Source organism: Thermobia domestica, chromosome 1 (genome assembly GCF_964235325.1).
Source record: "Thermobia domestica chromosome 1, izTheDome1.hap1.1, whole genome shotgun sequence".
NCBI lineage: Eukaryota > Metazoa > Arthropoda > Insecta > Zygentoma > Lepismatidae > Thermobia > Thermobia domestica.
Genome location: NC_137454.1, coordinates 138,742,271 through 138,765,794, shown reverse-complemented (window position 1 = coordinate 138,765,794; position 23,524 = coordinate 138,742,271). Strand labels below are relative to the sequence as shown.

The following is a 23,524-nucleotide window of genomic DNA, read 5'->3' as shown; positions in this document are numbered from 1 at the left end:
TTAACTGCCACTTCAAGGAGTTGTCGTAACCTTAGAAATACAACACCAAAACTCTACAAAGAAGAAATAGGAAGCGATGAATATAGCTGGTATGAAACTGGTGGTGTTGAAGGTGAAGATCCATCTTACATGGGAACTTGTAGTGTGAAAATGTGCGATGAATATGCTGTAAGCACCTGCGAGCAGTGTAAGAAACATCACTGCTGCCTACACCTGCAGAGAAGCTGTGCCCTTCACTTTAATTAATCACCTATGAAGCTCATAAAACAAATCAAGAAAAACAAGGAAACGTACCTAAGAAGAGCACAGAATTATTAGAATCACTTCTGAAGTATCGGCTGTTAACATTTAGAACGAGTACTTCGTTGAAGGTTCACCCCGAGAAAAATGTAGTTCATTCTTCAGAACTACGTTGTGTGGACAAATAAAACTAGTTTGACAACTGAACAAGAAGAGAGTAAATAAGGAATTAATTGCTAAGCAATTCCGTTTAACTGGGAAACTATACACAATACAATGAATTTAGTGCTGCAGAGTTGGTACTCGATGCATTGGAACATTTTACCAGAGAGATGGGAAAAGATGTTCTGCTTTCAGTGATGAAGTACATCATTTTAGGATCTGAGGAATCTCCAACTTCAAAGGGAATACATCACGAGACATGTTTCTTCTTCTAATTCCGAACAGAAGACAGCAAAACATGAAACATGCGGTAATGGCAAATGGAAGAGTAATAGCTTTTATTTTCTCATTTTGTGAACGGATGCAGCGGACAAAGTAAAAATTCAATTGTCGCTGGAATATTTCTCTACGCATTGCAAAACTTCACCAATGTGGAGAAAATTACTCTTCATTTTTTGAGCAGTTCCATGGACAGAATGAGGGAGATTCAGCACCCAGTCTGCTATTTCTCACAGGGCTATTAAAAAATCGGGCGATCTTCTTGTACCTTCACAGCTTGTCCCTATCTTCAGACTGTCTAGACGTAAACAGACATACAATGTTAAATCTCTAGAATATAATGATTTGATGGATTTCAAGCGCTTGTCCAAAGACATGTGAATCCTAAAGAGTAAGAAGGACGTCGAACAACAAGATGTCAACTGGACTAAAAGGGCGGAATTACATTTTTGTAAGAAGGAACCTGATAGAATCTTTTTAAAGAGCAGTCCAATACAGGAGTCTTACTTTGAAACACCGACAGGTTTCAGATCAAGGCAGTAGCATCAACCTTTAACATCTTAATAATGAAGCTCCGAAGGCACCAGATGCAAAATACCAAAACTTACTCTCACTGTGTTCTGGTTCAGTGCCTATTATCTCGTAACCAGAATTTGTAGCATTTTACCTGTTTCTTCATCAGTAGAAAATTGGAGATATTATTGAGCGTTTAGATCTTTTATAAATTATAATATATTGAGATACTTTCTTTCATAACAACAGAGTATAAATTGTTTTTATTTGCATAAGTAAAGTATATAGATAAAGCAAATTTTCTTTCTGTGTTAAATGTTTGTACTATAAAAAGCATTATCAAAACTGTACTTTTGAATTTCTGTAGTGTGAAATTATAGATTAGAGTAATAATAATAATAATAATAATAATAATAATAATAATAATAATAATAATAATATGAAACTTTGTGGTGGAAAAACACCGTATACGTGTGGCTTTTCCCGGGATACTCCCTTTTCCTATCACTGTGCTCATGCCACCAATCATCACATTATCCATCCAACCTGGCAGAAGTTTCTAATGGCTTTAAAAGATCAAATTCTAAATTCAAAAAATCTGAAATAAAAGTTGGCGTTGATTTCTGTAAGCAAAGTTACACCAATAATCAGATAATTACACCAATATCTGCATATTCTTCATTATCTTACGCTACATAAATCACACAAAATTAGGTATATACTGTCTCATAAGTAAATGCATTCTTTAGAAAATCCGTGCATTACTTAGGCGTAACTTGATAATACGTGAACTGAGTTCGAATTACAAAAGGGCGTATCTCAAATAACCGCCATTTTTTTCCAAGAGTGACAGTTATAATCACAAGGTATATTGTAATACTTGGAGGATCACTTCTTAAATTTCCAAGCCAATTTTAGACGAAAAAGATGCGATAAGCAATTAATGAGAAACTTCTGAATCACCGCTAATATTTTCTCGTGCTCTACTGAAAAAGTGTTAAAACTGAGTTACGCCCTTTCGTGATTTTGGTGACGAAATGCGCTCAGTTGTGGTGGAGAAACACCGTGTGCGTGGCGTTTTCTCGGAGTTCTCCAGCTTCCTCCAACTATTATCATCCATCTCATCATCACTGTCTCCCTTAGCCTAGGCACATGATCATCGGACATTAAACTATGTATAAGCAGTTTGCTACACAAAATCCTCGAAATGCGATGCAAACGAAAAATTGTATCGCAAAATGTGATGCATCTATGATCATAATTTATTACCGAAGTGGGTTATCTTTGCAGCAGAAAACAGTTTATCATTACTTTTCCTTTATGACAGAATTATTTTCTTTCGATCTTACATACAGTTAAGTTCAGTGACTAGTCTTCTTGGAAACCTGACTTCTACCTTTACGTGTCTGTTGGCTCTCAAGAACACAATCTACTACTGACAACAAACCAAATTATTGGAAACAGACCGTAGAACTGATGACCGAGACCAGATCCTCTTCGCCACTTTATTCTATCTGTAACGAAAGTGGATCAATCGACTCTCCAAATCCAAGACTAGAGCTTACTTTTCGAAAACTAGAATACTAGCTATAGAATACGAAATCTTAGCAGTACTCTTTTCTGCCCTCCTATTTTTTTTTTTTTTTCATTGTATTGACCTAGAAAAATATATCTGTTTTGCTGTTTGCTTATTTTACATTGAAGTTAGGGTTAGTTTTTCATTACTTTGATCTCTTCATTATCATACCTGTTTGTGATATATAGAAAATGTTTACTATTTCACTATATGAAATATATATATATAGGCTAGGCCCTATATATTTGGCTGCCGAAAGTGCAATACAAAACTTACAAATTGTGATTCAAATTTAAATTTGTTTCCAATAATTATTGAAAATAAGAAGGTATAAAAGCGCCTATTTTTCTTTCTCTTTTCTTAGCAAAGTTCGAAGAAAAATCTGATACTGATAATTTTTATCAGTATTTCGTAAATTGAGAAGTTGCCTTGATCTTTCTTTTTAACAGAAAGAAAGATCACGAATTATTATTATTGTTGTTAATTAATGACCCACCAAAATTATCAGGTCATTATTTGAAAAGAAATTCATTAAGAATGTTAAGTATAAAAGGTAAAAGAGGAAACAATCAAGTGATGAATAATATTACACAGGACAAGTTTTGGTAAATTTTGCGCACGAAAACTTTAGAAATTTGAAAAAAAAAAAAAAAGAAAAAAAAAGAGATGAGGGTGGATCTTGATTTCCTCCTAGCTTTATGTATTATATACTTGTATTCTATAAAATGAAATGTTTTTCAATTTACTCATATCTATCCTCTTTGGTCTTCCCAGATATGAAAGATGAGTACTTGACATCACAAATCCATCCAAAAATCCAGTGTCAATAACGCTTTACTTCCTGATAGCTCAGTATGAAAACGTTTTATTTTAGCCCCAGTATGGAACTGCCATCTCATAACACACACTTCATCTTATATAATAATCTCGATATACAAGAATATAGTCAAAATTCCAACTTTTTAGAGAAATATAAATTTAATTATTAGATATTTTCAAAATGAAACGAGATTGAATACTGTTAGATACATAAGAATTGCAGTCCGCCCTCGGCCGAGGGGAGCCCATCTCTCCAACTACTTGGGCGCAATTTCCCCCCGAATATACTATTCGCCCCCAAAACAGAGTGCTTAAATTCTTAGCGAGATTCCCCCTCCCCAATGAGTTTCCACACTGGTTTGCATGTCGAATACATTGCAGGCTACATCACTTAGTAGCTCTTGTCCATTCTTTCTAAACAGGATCAGTCTATGCAGTATTTTTTTCCACCTTCCGTCATAATTTTATCCTTTCAAGCCACAGAGAATACATTCATTTACCTTCACAGTTGCCGTTCTTAAAAGGAAAATTATAGTATAATTAAAAGTGCGATTGTCATTTTGAAAGCAAATATACCCTTCCCCCCCAAAAAAAAATAACGGGTGCAACCAACGCCCTAAAACCAGCCTGTGGGCACCCCTGCCTGCTCCAAATAGAAAATAGAATTTACATATTTTCTGGGCGAGTATTTGAGACATTATTACATCTTGATAAGTATATAGAATTCCATATACACCGACTGTTTACTTGGAAATAAAATTCATATAGTTAGCAAGTAATTGTTTTTGTATAAATATAACTATGGAGAACAGCCATAAATAAATGTTTTGTATTACTAGGGTAAATGTGTCAGTCCTCAACCACTTTCGTATAATCCTTTCTTTAATCGTTGTTCAGAAAGGGGAACAACTTAGGAGCATGCAACTAACTCACGTGTGTTCCTAAAGCTATATTTTATCCTAAACGGAGATAACTTATACCATTTATGTAAAATTAATCGGACAAACACCGATGATTGATTTATTATTAGTGTTCGACCAGGGCTGGATTTAATGTTTTGCCGCCCCTAGGCCCAAAAGCGTTTGGCGCTCTCCTCCCCCCGTCGATGAACAAAATTTTAACAATACAAAATAATCGTATAGAAAATATTTATTTTATAAATATCTTCGTTTTTGTACAAATTTTAATGCATTTTCACTTTGTATCTTGTAAAGAAAGATTTGAATTGTTACAAATTAATTTTTTTAAAAGTAAATTTACAGAGAATGATTAATTTGAGTTTTACAATACGAGCTAGTTCAATAATACAAGAAATTCGTTTCGAATTTTCGACTGTACATTAGTTTTAATATTGAAATTACCGAGAGTGTCTCTAAAATGACCAGAATAACTGTTTGGACCGTTGAAATTTATCTAGATAGAGATTGGTAAGGTGGCAGATGTCGAGGGTCACATGCAAAAGAGAACTTAGGGATGGGGGTGAAGCGCATCATACGGACCGGCCTCTATGCAAATGTCTACTGCAAGTATAAGGTTAAAATTACACTTATTAAACTCAAAGATTTCATTGAGTAAAAGGTTACGAGGGATGACAACTATTCTTAGATGCCTAACCAGATTCCAAAACCTACTTCTCGCTAGTTCTTACCTTTTTTTGCAATATGTATAGAATCCGCAAATTGTAATGTACTTCTATCATTTCAGATTTCGGTGGAAAGATACGGATGGTAAGTAAAGGTATTCTTGGAATGTTTAATTAGTTGAAAAAAAAAACGCTTATCTCTATTAGTTTTTACTTTATAGTGATCAACGTTAGAACCGGACGTGGTTGATTTCTGCCATTTTCAGTTTGAGTAAAAGGTTAAGAGTGAATGTGAGAACTTTTCTTAGAAAACTAAATCGATTCTTTAAAAAAATCTCACTATCTTTTTTTTTTTTTTATATATATAGTTTTTGATCTATGTAGATCAATACTGAGACTGAAAGTTGTAGTAAATTTATATCACTTCCAATTTTAGAACATTGTTAAAGATGGAGATGTAAGGTCTTCTTGGAACGCTGGATCAATTGCAAGAAACCATGTCTCGCTATATGTTACTGTCTTTGCTCTATAGTATTCAATGTTAAACCGAAAATGGCTAATTTCTACCTCTACCCATGGGTAAATCATCTTCATTAACGAACTTTTCGAAATAATTATTTTAGCTATCGATCCCAGGAGACGGAATTCAATAATTCACTTGCATTTAGTAATTCGCGTGTGACGTACGAACTAATATTACAATATTGTAATTCCCACTTCGGTGATCCTGATAAATCGACGTGTGTGTGTCATATTTGGTTGTATTAGGTAGTAATCCTGTAGAACAGAGAACGTTGAAGTATTGAAAGCCTAGGTCGTGCTATATGAATAGTTTGCGTTATATTGAGAAAGTGGTATCGGTATACCTTGATATTGAAAACAAGAAAACATCGAAAACTATCCAAATACTGAAAACTATCGAAAAATCCCGACATTTCAAACTATCGATCGATACATCGAAATATTGCAAATCCTACCCACGACCCTGTGCACCAAAGGTGCGCGTGCTAGCCAATAGGCTAGTGGGAAGAGCTGTGCCCAAACTCACGAAATTGGCGCTCACGAGTTTGGAACTCACACTCACTCGACCTCAACCTTACGAAGTGAGCGTGAGGTTGAGTGAGTGTGAGGTCAGACTAGTGAGATGAGCGTGAGGTTGAGGGAGCATGAGGTCGAAATGAGTTTGTGAGCGAGAGGATAGGTCAAAGTGCTCACCTCTGGCGGTGAGTGCTCTTAACCATGTCGGTCCCGGCGACCCCACAGGGGACATAAAATATGACATTATTATTGCTTTACCATTTTAAAATTAGACTGACAACATTGAAAACTGTTTACAGGGGATAATCATAGATGGATCATCCTTTATAAATATTTTTCAATGTTGCCAGTTGGATTTTAAAGTTGTAAAGCAATAATAATGTCGTCATATTTTGTGTCCCCTGTGGGGGGACGCCGGGACCGACATGGATATACGCTCTCTAGTGTGCACGTTTTCTGAATGTTAAAATCTCGTGTATTGGTCAATATGCATTGTTTGTTTCATGCACAAGATATATTTTTTTAAAAGTAATGCACAAACTAACCTCATATGTGTTTATGCGAACTAAAAAGAACATGAATTTCATTTGTGATACGGAATATGTATATACTAGCAGCGTTCACCCCGCTTCGCTGCGGTCACCCCGGAACGCAATAAACTTTGTTACTTAGATAATTTTTACTTTTTCGCTTTCAAGTAAAACCATAGAAGATTGCAGTAAATCTTAACATTATATCGCCTGTCATTTATGTTAACCCGCCCCGCTTCGCTGCGGTCACCCCCGAACGCAATAAACTTTGTTACTTAGATAATTTTTACTTTTTCGCTTTCAAGTGATATGATAAAAACCATTATAACGCCTGTCATTTATGTTAACCCGCCGAGTGACACGGTCATGCGGGTTGCATATAAATACGTTTATTTTTATACCTATGATGAACTAACAAAGGATTTGTACGTAATGGACACCTGAATGGTCAATTATCTCAAGACACTGGTAATTGAAAATTAAAGTGATATGATAAAAACCATCTAGGGTCCAAATCCTAATAACCCCCCAAAAATAAAAGAAATTGGTTCAGCCGTATTAGCGTGATGAGCGGACAAAGGATTTGTACGTTCTCTTTTATATATATAGATTATTTGTCCAATACAAAAATAAATAAATAAAAATAAATAAACAGAATCGAATCTACGATATTTGGTTTCCAAAACAACTTCAACCATTGTAATTCGCTTGTTATTTATGGTATTGTAAATTGCAAAGTTACAAGAAAACACAAATCGTGAATTCCTTATGATGTAACATAGTTAAAATTTTACCAGGTTTCAAAGTTCTTGCGTATGCTACCAATTATTGCAGTATCTGACAACACTGCACATACCTGAATTTATTGTGGTGATACAACGCAAGGAGCGCGGAAAGCAATTCACAAGTGATGCATAAATTTTTGCATATTTTCGCTGATAAACAACGAATAAGAAATACAATTGTTTATTTTCCAAGGGATATTTATAACCTTCATTGATAACACAAAATACGTAAGACACGACTGCGACGAAATATCAGCACATAGCACGATATACGAACAATTAACTTAAGAGTATTTATGCAGACAAAACATGCACTCTCAAAACAGCATCATTGAATGAAAAACAGTGTGGGAAAGCTTACCTAGCGCCAAGCTCTTCAATGAGATACGTATCTTAAGGGCACCTGCTCTACTGACCACTTCCATCTCGTCCCGCTCACTGACAAGCAAGGTCACCAGCCCTGACCTACTCCCATCCCGAACCAATGCTACGGAATGCACAATAGCAACGTAACACACGTGCAACGAACTCAACGCCCGACCCTAACAACAAGGAACAAAACACCAGTAACTCGCCTCGCCTAGCCGAAACCAAAATGCATTCAACTGCACAACCAATGCTGGCGCAGTAAAGGCCGGGTTCGGATGAATAATAAAACAAAAGTGAGTTTCAACAGAATCAAATGGTCGGTACGCAATGGCAATGGAGAACAATGCAACCAGCGCCGAGAGAGCTTTGTTTTCTCACATTGCAATTGGATTTACCGAACCAATGCGACATGATTATTGATTGATTATATGATACAGGAATGTAAATGAGGTAAGCAATGAAATGTGTCTAGACCTGAACAAATGTCTCTATAGAGCATGAAAGACGGTTCACAAATACGTAGGCTATTTTATTACTAGAGCTTGATATTAACATGAATTATCTATTACTTCAATCATACATTATTAATTTAGTTTACACAAGTCCGCAATCCATAGTATCTGCCAACCATATACAGTACAATACATATGAAGCGAAAATATATTATAAATGAAGCGAAAATATATATTTTATATAAACGCTCAACAGCTTTACACACACACACCTGACATACATTCATTAGTACTGAAAAGCCGGCGTAAATAAACTAAGCACGTTCGGCGACCGACTAATGTATAACAAACAAACAAAAAACTGACGGACTCACGCTTTGAAATAAAATTTAGTGGTATGTAGAAAACACAAGCAATTTGATGACTATTAGGCTTAAATATATTAGGTTCTATTAATTTGTTGTTCTGAAGGGCGACTGTATCATCGCACGAAAGAGAAAAAATTCACAGTGTCAAACTATGGTAGATTCATGAACTATAGGGTCCCAATATTCTAACCGGAAGGCACACATATTACTTCCTGTTTCAATATGCAATAAGGAGGAAGATAGAACATATCCTTGGGATGTTCATATATCTTAATTAGGGTTAGGTACAATATGTAATGTGAAGTTGATATACCTGGATAGTAGTAGTAGTTGAAACTCAAGGGACTTGATGGCACTCTTAGGACCATAAATTCATATCTAAATACAGTTTCTCGCTATGTATTACAGCTTTTACTCCATTCGGGTCAATACTGAAACCGGAAGTTGCAGTAGACGCAACCACGTCCGATTTTATTGGTGGTAAGGGCACAAAATCGGTTTATTCTTAAACCTTTGGAGCCATGAACAGAATTATTTCTCGCTATCTTTTACCAGTTTTGCCCGATTGTGATTAACAATGAAACCGGAAATTGCATATTTCTACAACTTCCGGTTGGGACAGAGAAATACAATAAAGACGGGCATGGAACCTTTCTTGGGACAATAAATCCATATCAAAAACGTTTCTCGCTTTCACCGTTTTTGCTCTGATACGTCGACAGACGCGGATAGGCATCTGTGTTCTATTTATTACTCGTATTTAGCATAATCTGGGAATCTAAAATACGTAAAATTAATCTCGTATCCAACAGTTACTATAGACAGAAATAAAATTTTGATACTTTCAAAAAATATGTCTAGCGCTAAGTTTCTCCCTGTACGTTGGATTTATCTACTATATATCGACGTCGCGCTGGCACTACCGTATACAAATACAACCCTAGATGAAGCCGAAGTATAGATGATATGAGGCGCCTAGTATCAAAACCCGCCCAATATTTTTTTAAAAACCAAAGCAGTTATATATCGTTAGTTATACGTTTGATCTAAAGAAAATCCATAGAAATAATATTTTGTTTAAATGCTTAATATGTCATACTAACAAACTAGTTCAAACAGTGACTTTGTACACATATATATGGAGAGTCACTGCACGTTTTAAGAGATTTCTCGAAACTAAGCTGAATGGATGTGGCGGATTTTGCTATAGGCGCCTCATATGATCACATCTTTCGTGCTTTTCCCCGTACAACAAAACATTTGGACGAATGCTCTCTTCACATGTTCCAGTTGTCTGCACGGATGAAAGATGTTTGCGGGCAGGATTGCCTAGTGAACATTTTTATCTACGTACTAACTGCACAAGATAATGCACGCCTTTTTTCAAGCATGTTACGAGTTGCATCTTTATGACCACAAGGGAGAAGAGACTTTGTCTCTATCAAGGTTGATGGATGCTACTTTTTGAATGCCTTCTCTAAACTCGTATAACAATTCTGCCTTCCCTTCTCCCTGAAGAGCCACATCTGCAATTATAATTTATTTAATAGATGTTTCTTCTTCTTCCCTTTCCCAACGACAAACACTGCGTGCGCGATCCCACTTTTTTGTTTACTCCTAACCGCTAACATTATCATTGTTTTGTTTACCACAGTTACGTATTAATAATTACTGCCTACCTATTATTTAAGATTTATTTTTTCAAGTACTACCTCCGGAGATGTCCTGGTTGATAGAATTTTGTTCCCTGTTGTTAGCCTTCAAAATAATTAAATGCGGGCTCGGTATTATTTCGTATTTTCATCTGATCGAACGATTCAAGGCATTGTCTTAGAATTTATAGACGTCATTCTACCATTTTGGATAGAAGGAAGAGTTGCTCTGACAGTACGGGAGATGCGCGTTATCTTGCTGGAAAATGGTGTCATGTGATGTCAAGGTTAGGTCGGAGAACGGGGATAGAGGTCACCAATCTACGACGCACTAGTCTCGCATACCCTTCTATACGAAGGCAGGGGCGAGAGGGATATATAGTTTATTGTCCTCTCATATACTAATGGCGAGTGTGAACACATTCTGTCAATTAGAACAAACCTAACGATCTTTCTGTTCAGGTGTTCCACGATGCGTCGGTAGGGCAGTTGAGGTCACGCGTGTTCTTACAAGTAACACTTCACATCGTTGCTGCCGGTCTGACGCTAAACTATACATTTTCGGAAAGCACTAGTCCTAAATAGGATAACTACACAGTGCGACGGTCAGACGTTGCCGCGTTCAGGACTTATGGAGCGTCAAACATTAACATGGGGTTTATGAGAGTAACCATAGCAGTCGTATTATTTCATGCTAATTCGTCTTGCATTTGAACTCTGTGCTAACATTTGTGTTGTAGCAGTCGTATTATTTCATGCTAATTCGTCTTGCATTTGTACTCTGTGCTAACATTTGTGTTGTTTTTGTGTTTTTTAGGTATGCGTTGTAAGATGGATCCGAAAGTGGTCGTTTGGGCTCTGGTGGCCGAGATCGGGACAAATGAGCGCAATCCAAATTTGGAAGAGCAAAGGATGGTGGCACACATCAAGTCTCTTTTGACCAGCGGGATGGAAGTCGTTGAAGAGATTCGTACGCTCGGCTTCGGTGACAGTGATGGTGACCAGGGGGACGGAGACATGGATTTTGGAGACGAGGAAGACCAAGAGCAGGAGGATGCAGAGATGCCTTCGTCATCGCAGCAGTCTCATACGTCTTCCGCATCTGGCTCATCAGCGTCAGAATACCTGCCCTCTCCTGTGAAGAAGCCGAAGTTCCAGGATCAGCCTCCAGAAGACTCCAAAATGACACCAGAGCAGTGGCGCGAGTACAAGGCAAAAGCCTATGCCTACTGGACGGTAAATCCAAAAACAGGTAGGCCTTGGAACACAAAGACCGGTCGTGCTACCCACTCGACTCTGCAGAATCAGTTCAGGTATATTCGGAACATTGGCGTGCTACGTCACTTTGGGGCAACACAAGGCAAAGATGACAAGAAGACGCTGATGGCAGAGATCAATGAGGCAGTTCGGGGCATGTTCGCGGAGAAACAGCACACTGCTATCATTCACGATCGAACGTTGCGAATTTGGGCTAGGCAAACAGCTAATGAACTGGACCCTAACAAGAGTCTCAAGTTCAAGGCATCACCGTCGTGGGTGTACAGATTCAAGAAGCGCAACAACATCGTGGACCGTGCAATCACCCACAGGGTCGGCAGGACCTGGCAACTGAAAGAGTTGGACTTGCAGCAGCAGGCTGATGCTTTCGTATTAGCGACTCGCGAGCTCATTGCAAGCGAAAGCATCCCACCAACGCAGGTTGCCAATGCAGATCAGAGTAGCTTCAAGAAGTTGTTGCAGAGTACTCGCACTCTCCGTACCAAAGGAACAACAGTCGTGCGAGCAGTTGTGGGATCCATGAGCGCAACAACCCACAGCTACATGATCATGCCCGTGATCACCATGGCCGGAGAGATTCTGCGGCCGATGTATGTACTGGTGTCGGAACCAAGTGGAAAGTTTCCGGGAAACAAGCCTGCAGATCCACCGAACATCAAATCATTTGCTGGCAAAACGTCCAACATGAACAGGGACGACCTTAAGGACTTCTACGAGCAAGTGTTCTGGCCAAGCATGCCTGATGATCGGAAGAAGATCGTTTTGCTATTGGACTCGTGGACTCTGAACAAGGACGACAATCTATCGAACGCACTGAAGCCTGCCGACGTTGCGTTGCACAAGAGACTGATTCCTGGTGGTTGCACTGGAAAGATTCAGCCTTTAGATGTGCATTTCTTCCGTCAGTACAAGTCCTTTGTACGCTTTGTGACCGACACACTGGCCATGGACAGTGTCATGGATATCTGGCATCGCGATCGATTCCTGGCACTACAGTCGTTTTCACTCTACCAGTTCAGCGCACCCCGATTCAAGAACCTGATCCGGTACGCTTTCCACAAGGCTGGCTATCTGGACGAGGAGCCGGGAATGTGGATCTCTCCGCACGAGTACTGCTTTGACTCCCTCGACGAAGGTGACGTGTGCTTCACGTGCGGCGAACTACCGTTCGTCAAGTGTGCACACTGTGAGCGCACTCTTTGCATCTCTCATGCTCTGTTCGACGATTTGCACATTGATTGTACCCTTTAACTTACGCAAACAAGTGCTCAATCAGACAACGTCGATTCAAACGTCACAAACCTTGTGTTCTTCTTCGTTTCCTGTAACTCTCATAAACCCCATGTTAATGTTTGACGCTCCATAAGTCCTGAACGCGGCAACGTCTGACCGTCGCACTGTGTAGTTATCCTATTTAGGACTAGTGCTTTCCGAAAATGTATAGTTTAGCGTCAGACCGGCAGCAACGATGTGAAGTGTTACTTGTTAGAACCGTCTATACATAACTATCTATTAATGTTGATACATAAATAAAGTACCTTTATTTGATATAAAACGGAAACTAACTCTAGACCATTCATATTTACCAGCAACAGTAGCGACATCACGCGACTCAGTTCTGAAGCTTTTACTTCCACCGGAGTCAACTTCGATAACCTCATTAATTCGCTGAAACGATGCCTACAAAACCTTATAGCAGAGAAATATTATCTGACAGGTACCACTAAATATCTGGGTATAATACAGTTATTATTACCCAGTTCTTGTACACATTGTATTCCTAATCCTAATACTGAACCTTTTCCTTCACTTCACTTCCTTAATTTACATTTTTTCATGTGTTCTTAAAAAACAGGGGAAATAAACTGGCCATATACCCCTGCTCTACTGGCATGGTGTACCCACCTCGAATTGTTACCTCACAGTAGCGGAGCTAGGCTCGTAATAGTAGGGGAACAAGAGGGGAGGCAAGAAAAATTTTGTGAAGGCGAGGCAACCACTCTTGTTTTGGTTTGAATATTATTATTATTATTATTAACCGGTTGTGCATAGAAAAATGGGGGCCGAAGACGGGGCGAAACAATATTGGGATGGCGGTCGCCCCTCCTCGCCCCCCGTGTGACGCCACCACTGTTACCACATAAAGCGAAGTCGGTCTTCAAGCAAAATGTTCACACACATATATATATCCGATAAATAAATGTCTCATTATCGGCTCTACAATATGAAATACACTCATTTACTTCGGAAAAAATATAGAAAGAGTACCGACCACGAGTTCCTAAATGTGATCTCAGAATAACGACTCGAAAAGAAGACAAATGCAATGCCGTGCCGTGGAAAATCAGCACCCGGGGCGAGAGTATACGACGGCGCCCCTGTACATATGAGTGAGGTCGACAGACCAGCCGCGAAGCGTCGCCACGGCTGACGCGAAGCGTAAGAAATTTTCAAAATTAAACGCTGTTTTTCCTTGATTTTGAGCACTTTATTACTTTTTTTCTTTCCATTTTATATATATGCACATGCATTTTCCTAACATGAGTACGTAACATTTTTCCTATCTTTTTTGTTTCCTTCTTTTCTTTTTCTCTCTCGAATTTTGCGCCCCCTTACTTCGGCGCCCGGGGCCGTCGCCCCGCCGGCAATGACCAAATATAACACAAAAATACTTCATATATGCATTTCACTGTCAGTATAATTTGTGTTAAAATCCATGGAACAATTAAACAAATGTTATGAAAATTTTACGTTATAGACTTTTCGGGACACGTACTAACCCTTTCTCTATCCATTTATGGAAATAAAAAAATAATGCAAACGTCGCGCCGCTGGTCGCACACATTGTTGGGAAGGTGCGAAGGCTCGCCTCTGGGAGTTTAGTTTTAGCGCTGAAGGCATCTTTCAATGCTATGTTATAAAATGATTTTCTTAACACAGAGTAAGAAGTTTCTGCGTAGAATTATTTATTTCTGTTAGTGATATGTACTCTCAGGAGTTATTCAGAATAGCTGTTTCTTTTCCTACATGGGGCCAGGTCCATAATAGAATATAGAATAAGTTTGATAATTAAACATATGTATAGTTCTTTGTGTGTAATTTTAGTTGTTTTTGATTTCATAGAATCAGTGGAGTATTTATGATTTTGTTTCGGGAGGCTTTCCTAACTTAATTTTGGAAATGCGAAAATTCACTAACTTAATTTCCTAACTTAATTTTGGTGAGTAGAGTGACACCTCATTCGAAACATCTTGGTAAACGAAATAACTTTGGTAGGAAACAAGACGTGTCGATATGTGGGGACATTTCCAAAATACCTGCCACGAAATGAGAGCCCTTATGTTTTTTTTGTATTTTCGCATAATAATACTAATATACAAGGAGATAGTAATAATACAACCATAACTAATAATATTAAGTCAACTTACTATATTAATCACATAATTGATCGTTAAAATGACTTGAATGAATCCACTGAGTAAATGTGATTCACCATCCACATACCGTACTACTAACTGCTAAAAATCACAATTTTGCCCCGAAAGCAAGAGATACGAAATAGACACTTTTGCCAAAAATAAAGACCCTCACGAATCCCTAAACTTCGGGGACTCAAACTCGACATATAAAGTCATTTTAAAAAGAAGTTTGATCGTTTTCGAAAATCCCGCTCCTAAAAGGAGGAAAGAGGTGATTTTTATAATATTCAAATTTCCGTTTTCTTCTTCAGAAAGTATCTATTCAAGGATTAGCTTATGTTGGGAGCGTAACATTCGGTAACTAAAAATAAAGGAAAATGTGTTTCAACATTTTCGAAAATTCCGCTTCTAAAGTGTAAACAGGAGGCAATTCTACAGTATTTCCCGTTACTTATTTTATTAAAAATTATTCTCCCCGTGCGAAGAACGAGCACTTCTGTTAGTATGCGTATCCGGCATTTGGCGATGAAAATAATTGGTGCTCCCTGCTTTACCTTTGCTCGCGATTAGGGATGCGCACGAGACGAGTCGAGACAGGATTTTCCTGACAAAATTCGAATCGAGACACGGCTCTTCCAATAATAGAGAAATATACATTTTTCGAGTCGACATCACTTTTACAGCACATTTTCGAGACGAGACAGCCACAAATATTGTCTCGTGCGCATCCCTAGTCGCGATCTGACCCTCCGTGGAGCACAATAATTTATTTCTGATTTACTTGACTGCTGCTTCTCGAGGCAGCTCTCAAATTCCCACACGACGATGGGTCAACCCCTGAATTCGCATCGGGAATTGAATTCAAGACTACGCGTACTGAAGACGCGCGCTAATCATTTAGTTAATCAGGAACTTGCAATAGCAACAATAACTAGCATCAGCAGTATCTAATTATTATGAAATTGTGGAGTGGGGTCCTTGGTTCGATCCTTGCTCCCGGCAAATTGACTTTGTGTAGGACAAATAACGTGTTTCCTCCCACTTTCGTCATTCTACCTGTATTATCCTTCTTATCATCACAGTTTCTTTTAGCCTCTGTGTAAAACTTGGGACGTTATAAAAATAAATAAATAAACGTGGGGCGTTAATTTCCGTTATCAGAAACGCTTGAATCGGATAAAGAAACACACATAAAATACAATAATTAAAACAAGTGGAAAAAATAAATAAAAATAGGAATTTTTATGTTTATTTACGCCACCAATGTTTTTTAGAGTTATACCTAAATTGTACTTGCAAAGTTTACATGAAACAATGAAAAAAGAACGTCGAACGTAGGTAGGTACATAGTTCTGCATTTTTTTAAAATTTAGTTTTCTATGGTATTAAAGTAATTAATTAACATTTTTTAAATATTCATTTCATATTATTTGAGGTATACCTAAACAGAGTCAATTAGATCTGACAAGGTACACTCGCGAAATGTCCCCTCGGGATTCGTGTGAAATTGATTCAAATGCAAAGTTCTTCGCGGCCCATTGTACTAATTTTAGAGACCCAAACCAGTAATTTATATACTGGTAATTTACCAGTAATTTATATTACCCTGCAGGTCATATTTATGGGCCTTCATATATATCCGGAATTCAATCGTACACTACTATAACGCTCGGAGACAAAATTGCTTTTAGTTTCTTTAAATGTAACTGGACATGAATGTGGGCATATGCAAACAAACTAGATCAAGTACTGCTTCTCCGACACGTGTTATCCACCCTGGGCGCCATCTTGGATTGAAATTTCGGTTTTTTAAATGAAAATAGGTGCAAGTGCTTTCTCGAGAATTCATTGGTGGTACAAAATTACATATGTAAACATACAAATTACAACACTTACCAAGATGATTGCAGAGAAGTTCATGGCCTTCGAGATCCGGGTAATCAAAAGTATCTTTACAAAAGAGAATCCGAGTATTTGGATATGGGACTGTGAAACCTCCCAATGCCACGACAAATGCATTCTTCAACCAAGTGTTCTTTACTCCTTCCAAACGTTTAAGAATCCCTCGATAGCGACAATATTTGGCGTAGCTCAGAACTAAGACGGACGAAGAATCCACACCTGTAATAACGAACATAGTTAATAATAATCTAGCTACAGATATTAATAATATTTAGTTAGTTCAGATAATAATTTCTCATATGCATCAGCTTTATGTTACATATGGAAACGTATATATCAACAAAGTACATGCACACTGAAGTGCAGGTCATATTCAGCTATAACGCGCCGTCGTCGTACGCGACCATCTAGATACAGAATTTAATTTAAAAGGGATAGTCTGTTAACGAGCAACATCTTTGCCGCCTAAAGCATGAGGTTGCCAGCAAAATTATGATGTAGCTACGATCTTGAAGAACTGACGTGCAATTGTCAGAACGGTAGAAGCGTGTTATGCAATTAATAATTCACAACAACCTGCATCTATGAAATGTCTCCGGGCACTGAGTCACAAGAGACTACAAATCATTCCGAGTGCACATATATTTACCAATTTAATGGAAAACACCTGAAAAAATACAACTTTTCCTCTTAATATGGTGTTGGAGAACCTTTCACTCTCACCACGTTCTGACGTAGAATGGAGTCATAGGAGTCATGAATGGTAGCAAGTAGAATTTTATACCATTCTGCGTACAGTGCATCACTCAGTTCTATGAGAGAGGATGGAGGTAGAAATTGGACCGGATTCGCCTCTTTCGTTTCGGAGACGTTGAATGGCCTTTACACTCCTTAATGTATTAATTTTCCGGGTTAGATTAACGGTGGGGGCAATCAGTCGAAAAAATTGTAAAACGCTAATTCAGGCCAGCCACTCTGAATGAGGTTTTCCTCATTCACACCAGGCAAATGTCGGGAGTTGTACCTAACTTATAGATCCCAGGCCGCTTCCTTCCTTCGCCCATTCTTTCTTTTTCCCCTTTCCCCGGATAGTGTACTCGCCGCTGAGTGACGGGCTCAATGGCCATAGATGCCAAAAGCTCAGAAATCTAAATCCTAAAATCCTTATTGTATTATGTGATCCAGGACCCCATAACACCAGAGGTAAGTGCTCTACCACTGAGCCATCATACGCCCCCCACCAGAGATAGAAGTAACAAACAAATCATAGTATGTTTTATAATGATTCATAATTTTAAAGATTCTTCTCATTTTTTTTTAAATACTAGTTACTGAGTTACTTTCTGAAGAACTTTACAGAAAATAAATTACAGAAGTACTGTATGTATCTGTTTTCCTCACAAAATATCGATTTGAGAGTACAGCTTTTTTTTTTTTTTTTTTTTTTTTTTTTTTTTAAGTAACTCGTCTTATGTGCAGCAACTTTATTCATTTGGTTTATTTTCTGATACATTGCAACACTGACATTACAACTAAATGTAATTTTACTTTGCTCCTTGAAATCTCCAATTCTTTTAGAAACAAAGGTCAGTTTCCTTGCAAAAGATGGGTGGGATGAATCACACGTTATACTAGAAAACAACATAATCCGCCTTATGCAGAGTCGTTTTGACTCATTATTAGCGTCATTCTAAAGGTCTGACTACTACAGGAAACATATGTTAGTCGAACTCTTTAGTATGGTACTAATCACGTTACAAAACGACTCTGCATAAGGCCCAATGTGTTTAAACAGTCTTGCTTTTACCTTGCTAATTTCGATGGGTTTTTCATAATTTACTCCTCAGTTTTGGCTTCAAGGAAGGTAACCGGACAAAGGTATGTATTTGGGACACTCGAACTGACAGTGAAATAATTAGCCAATCGCGTGAAGCAGATGATTAATCACTGCTTCTAGTCTATTTGTAGGTATGATATTTCCACTACTTCAATTGCTTTTCAAACTGTTCTAGATTAAAAATATAAATAATAATATTAAATTTGCGACTTAAAATTACCGTAATGTCTTGTATTGTAGCTAGTGTATTTGTTTTTCTACAACAACGTTTTATATACATACTGCATATACAAATAATTTCCACTTCTGACTGGCAAAAATGCAAGGAAACTGATCCAGATCTAAAGGAAATTCGTAAGGACCTTGAGTTATTATTTCAGACAGTCTCTGGAAGGCAGTTTAGGTTTTTGTTATCAAAAATGTATCTTTCTATGGTCTATTAAACCCAGAGATTCAATGTCACGTTCATAAAAGCTCTCCATTGACTTCTGTCCTTATCCAACTAGATTCAGTTTCTCCTTTGTATTCCTATTTCTGCGTGATCTATCTTAATATTGTCCTCCCATCTGAGCCTAGGTCTTCCTAATAGTCTTTTTCAATTGGATTTCCAGTTTGCGTCCAGGTTGCAGGAAAACTCTGAAAGTGTTCCTACTTTATTCCATTTTGTCTAGCCTTGATGACCCTAACAATGTTAGGTACACGGCATAAATTATGCAGCTCCTCATTATGAAGTTTCCCCAATTCCCGTTCCTCTTAGGTCCGAATATTTGTCTCAGGATCTTCTTCTCAAATACTTTCAGTCTGCGCTCTTCCCTCAGAGTAAGCAACTATTGTTCCTCAGCCGCACAGTACAGCAGGCACGATTATCGTTTTATATATTTTAAGTTTCAAATTCCACAATAAAATATTTTGAACTGAATAATAACACAAATTTCCTACTTTCAGTCGACATTTAATTTCTTTGTAAATATGGTTTTGGTCTGATAACATCGATCCTACACATTTGAAAAAATCTACTTTGTCGAAAGTATTATTTGATATTTTGATGCATCCATAATTTGCCGTATTACGATCTCTACGAACTTCCATGTATTTAGTTTTCTCTGCATTTACTTCCAAACCCATGTCTCTACAAGCATTTAATAAGACCTCTACATTTCTTTTCATTGTTCTCCTATCATACTCTATCAGACTTACATCATTAGCATAATCTGGTGAATACCATTCAACTCTAGGCCCTGGTTGCTGTCTGATTTTTATTGGTCTAGCTGTACTATTCAACTATACTCCAGAACACAGTTGAATAAAAATGGCGAGCAATCTCCTTGTCTCACGCCATTCTCGACGTGAAAGCTCTGGGACAAGAATTTCCCTACTCCAACTTTATTTTAGGAATCATTTAAACACATTTTAATGTAACTAACTTTATCGGTATTCCAAGTTCTGTGAGAATGTTGTACAATGTTTCCCTCCCAACCGAGTCGTACGCCTTTCTAAAATCAATAAATATTATTGATCTACCTGGGTATTGTATTCCCATTTCTTTTTGAGTATTTGTCGAATGGTAAATATCTGGTCGATAGTTGATCGATATCGCCTAAATCTGCACTGATCATCTCCAATAATTTCCACTGCAAATGGAGTCAATCTTGCTAATAGAATGTTTGAGAGGAGTTTATAGGATGTTGACAAAAGAAAAACTTCGATAATTATTACAATCAGCTTTGTCGTCTTCCTTGTGAATTGGAACAGTGATTGATTTTTTTCCATTCTTATGGCAATTCCTCCTTGTTCCAGATAAGGAGAATGAGTTTGTGTACCTTGTTCCACAAGTTTTGCCCTCCAGCTGAAATTAACTCAGCCGAAATTTCGTCTACCTCCGGAGATTTGTGTTTATTTATTTATTTTTATAGTGATTTCTACTTCTGTTCGGCTCGGCTCTGGAATATACGATTCTGCTGTATGTATTTAACTTTCTCCGCGAACATTAGTTTTTGGCTTCGTGTTAAGTAAATCTTTCCATCTATTCAAGATAGCATCTGTATCAGTAAGAATTGTTCCATCGGTTTCTTTAATATATAATCGTGGGGTTCATAATCTTTCTTAAATTCGTTGATGTTCTTATACATACCCCGGATGCTTTTGTTCTTACTATTAGACCCTATCTTCAAGTTCTTGGAAGTTTCCGCCTGATGTCAACGAATGGTGTGTAGTTATATCGTTCAGATTTTGTAGCTATCGAAGTTTTGCCAGTTTTCTCTTCTCTGCTAGTTTACTGCATTCCTGGTCGAACCATGATTTGTTCCTATGTATTTCCGCGTGCCCCAATTTTTCTTTTGCTGAAATTTTAATGCTAATTTCAACCCAAGCATCTTGAACACTAGTGTGTTCCAGACTTTCTAAAACTGAAAATCTATTTGTCACTTCAATCTGGTATTCCCCTCTCATTTGGCTCTCCTCTAATTTCTTTATATTAAACCTCTCTATTCCCAATGTTGAATATTTCCTTTATTTAAAGACAATATATCTCTGTTATTACAGCTATCAGGTAGTAATCAGTGTCATAATCAGTTCTTCTGAACGACCGAACATCAATTATGCTAGACTGTCTTCTTCTATTAAAACATGATCAATGATTACGTGTTCTTTTCATTTGGTGAGGTCCAAATATATTTATGAACTTCGCGATGTGGGATTTTGTAGTCTTCACGATAAAGGTTTTTGGATGCTGCAAAGTTCACGAGTCTAACGCCGTTGTCATTACTTCCCTTATGCAGACTTCCATTCCTGATAACCTGTTTGAAAAGATCCTCTCTCTCTACCTTTACATTAAAATCTCTAAATAGAATTTTCATATGGTATCGCGGGAGTTCATCAATTACCCATTCTACTTCTTCCAGTAGCGTAGCCAGGATGTTTGGAGGGGAGACAAGGGGTTATAGGTACGTATAGAAAAATTACGAACAAAAAAAATATATTAAAAAATTACAATCATCAAAGTCCATTGTAGGACCTCTTTGGGGGGGCGGCCCCTCTGGGCCTCCGCTTCCCTACGCCACTGTTTTCTTCGTAACAACTGTCTTTTATATCGTCATCCTTATTTCTAATGGGGCATGTACACTCCGCATCAAAAAAATTGCGACAGCTAACGCCACCCAATATACATCTTATCCCATAATCGTGTCAGGTAAAGAGTCCCCCCTCTCTCTCCTCCATTCTTCTCTCTTATACTGAAATTAGCTAACAACATGAGCACAATTTTTATTTCAAACTACACATGTATTAGTTTCGATAAAATGAAATAACAAAACCGATACGAAACAAGATTCATAGGTTGATATATAGAGAAACTGAAACACAATAAAAAATTGAAACCAATTGATATCTATTACACAGAGATTCAGAAATGAGTCAGAGAAAGAGAGAAGAGAAGAGAAGAAGAAAAAGAAAAGGGAGAACAGATAAAACTGTGGAATTCAAACGTAGTAAGAAAAGAACCAAACATTATAAAGTTCCGTTTCCAGAAATCCAGCAGTAATATAGAAATAACGTTTGTTTTTACATATTTTTTTCAGAGCTATTCGAATATATAGAGGATGCTTTAAACATTCATTATATCACTTTCATAATGGATAGCATACTCAATATCAAGTAGAACTGTAAATCTCCGAGACACATCTAGGATAATGTCAAAAGTTTAACACACACGCTTTGTTTCCGCGTGGTTCGATTGCAAATTCGGTAGTGTTCATTGGACGTACTGTTCCAAAAATACATTCTAATATACCCAGTAGATAGCGTTGGTCATATACTCGATTTCAGACTACTAATGCAAACTGAACAAAAAAGCAAAAAACGAAACGAAAAGAAAAGAGAAAATTGAAGAGTTCTATTTTACTGTTAAATTTCTATCAGAAATACCCTATATTAAAAGTTCAAACTGTATCGTAATGAAAAGTTACAAATGTTGGAAAGGAAAAGTTTATGCTTCTCATAGATGAAACATGTTTCAAATTTCAACGTGAAAAAAAAAAAAAATGAATTATAGGGTGGGAACAAATTTTGTGTCGAACTAGAATAAATAAAATTTTGTTTTTAAATGACCAAAGAGGTTACCATTTTATAGTATTTTCCGAAGATTTATCTGTTCCGAACATCCAGCACTGATTTAATCTCTTCCGGATATGACGTGATTTGCACAGATAGAATGAACACGCTAAGAGCTCAAGCGGATCATCGTGTCAGTCGGATGATGTTGGTTAGGTTAGAGACCACCGCTGGGTCGAGGATTCAAATCCGTAGTGACCCGGTAATTCGATTGAGACTCGGTAACCCACAGGATAAAAAAGAGATTTTTCTTATTCCCTTGCGTTTAAACAGTATTTCTGTCAGAGATGACCAGGACTAGAGATGCCCAAGAGCACGAAAAACACGACGCCGAAGTTAACAGTTAATTAGATTCTCCTGACCAGGTATATCGGACTCTTGCTCCGTTTTAACTACGGAGCTTGAAGTGTGAACGTGTGAGAGAGGGAGAGAGGGGAGGAAGTGAAAGATGCAAAGACAGGATACGGAAACGTCAAGAAAGAGAGGGGGACGAATATAAATATGAAACATACTTAACATTGCAGTGTATGATGTAGAACGCACACATTGTTTACTCGAACTATCGCCAATGCTACCTTACAAGTTCTCCGTCAGAAGATAAATCTCTGTAGCCGTT

At 37.7% G+C, this 23,524-nt stretch overlaps 1 protein-coding gene across 1 annotated transcript in view; it reads right to left on the bottom strand.

Annotated features, from left to right (window-relative positions):
* The window catches only part of LOC145689535 (uncharacterized), a 240,577-nt gene that overhangs the window by 27,578 nt on the left and 189,475 nt on the right, over positions 1–23,524 (bottom strand). Inside the window, exon 4 of the mRNA XM_081763712.1 lies at positions 16,959–17,183. Within this exon, the coding sequence (XP_081619838.1) occupies positions 16,959–17,183 (225 nt within the window). The remainder of the gene's footprint in view (positions 1–16,958; positions 17,184–23,524) is intronic.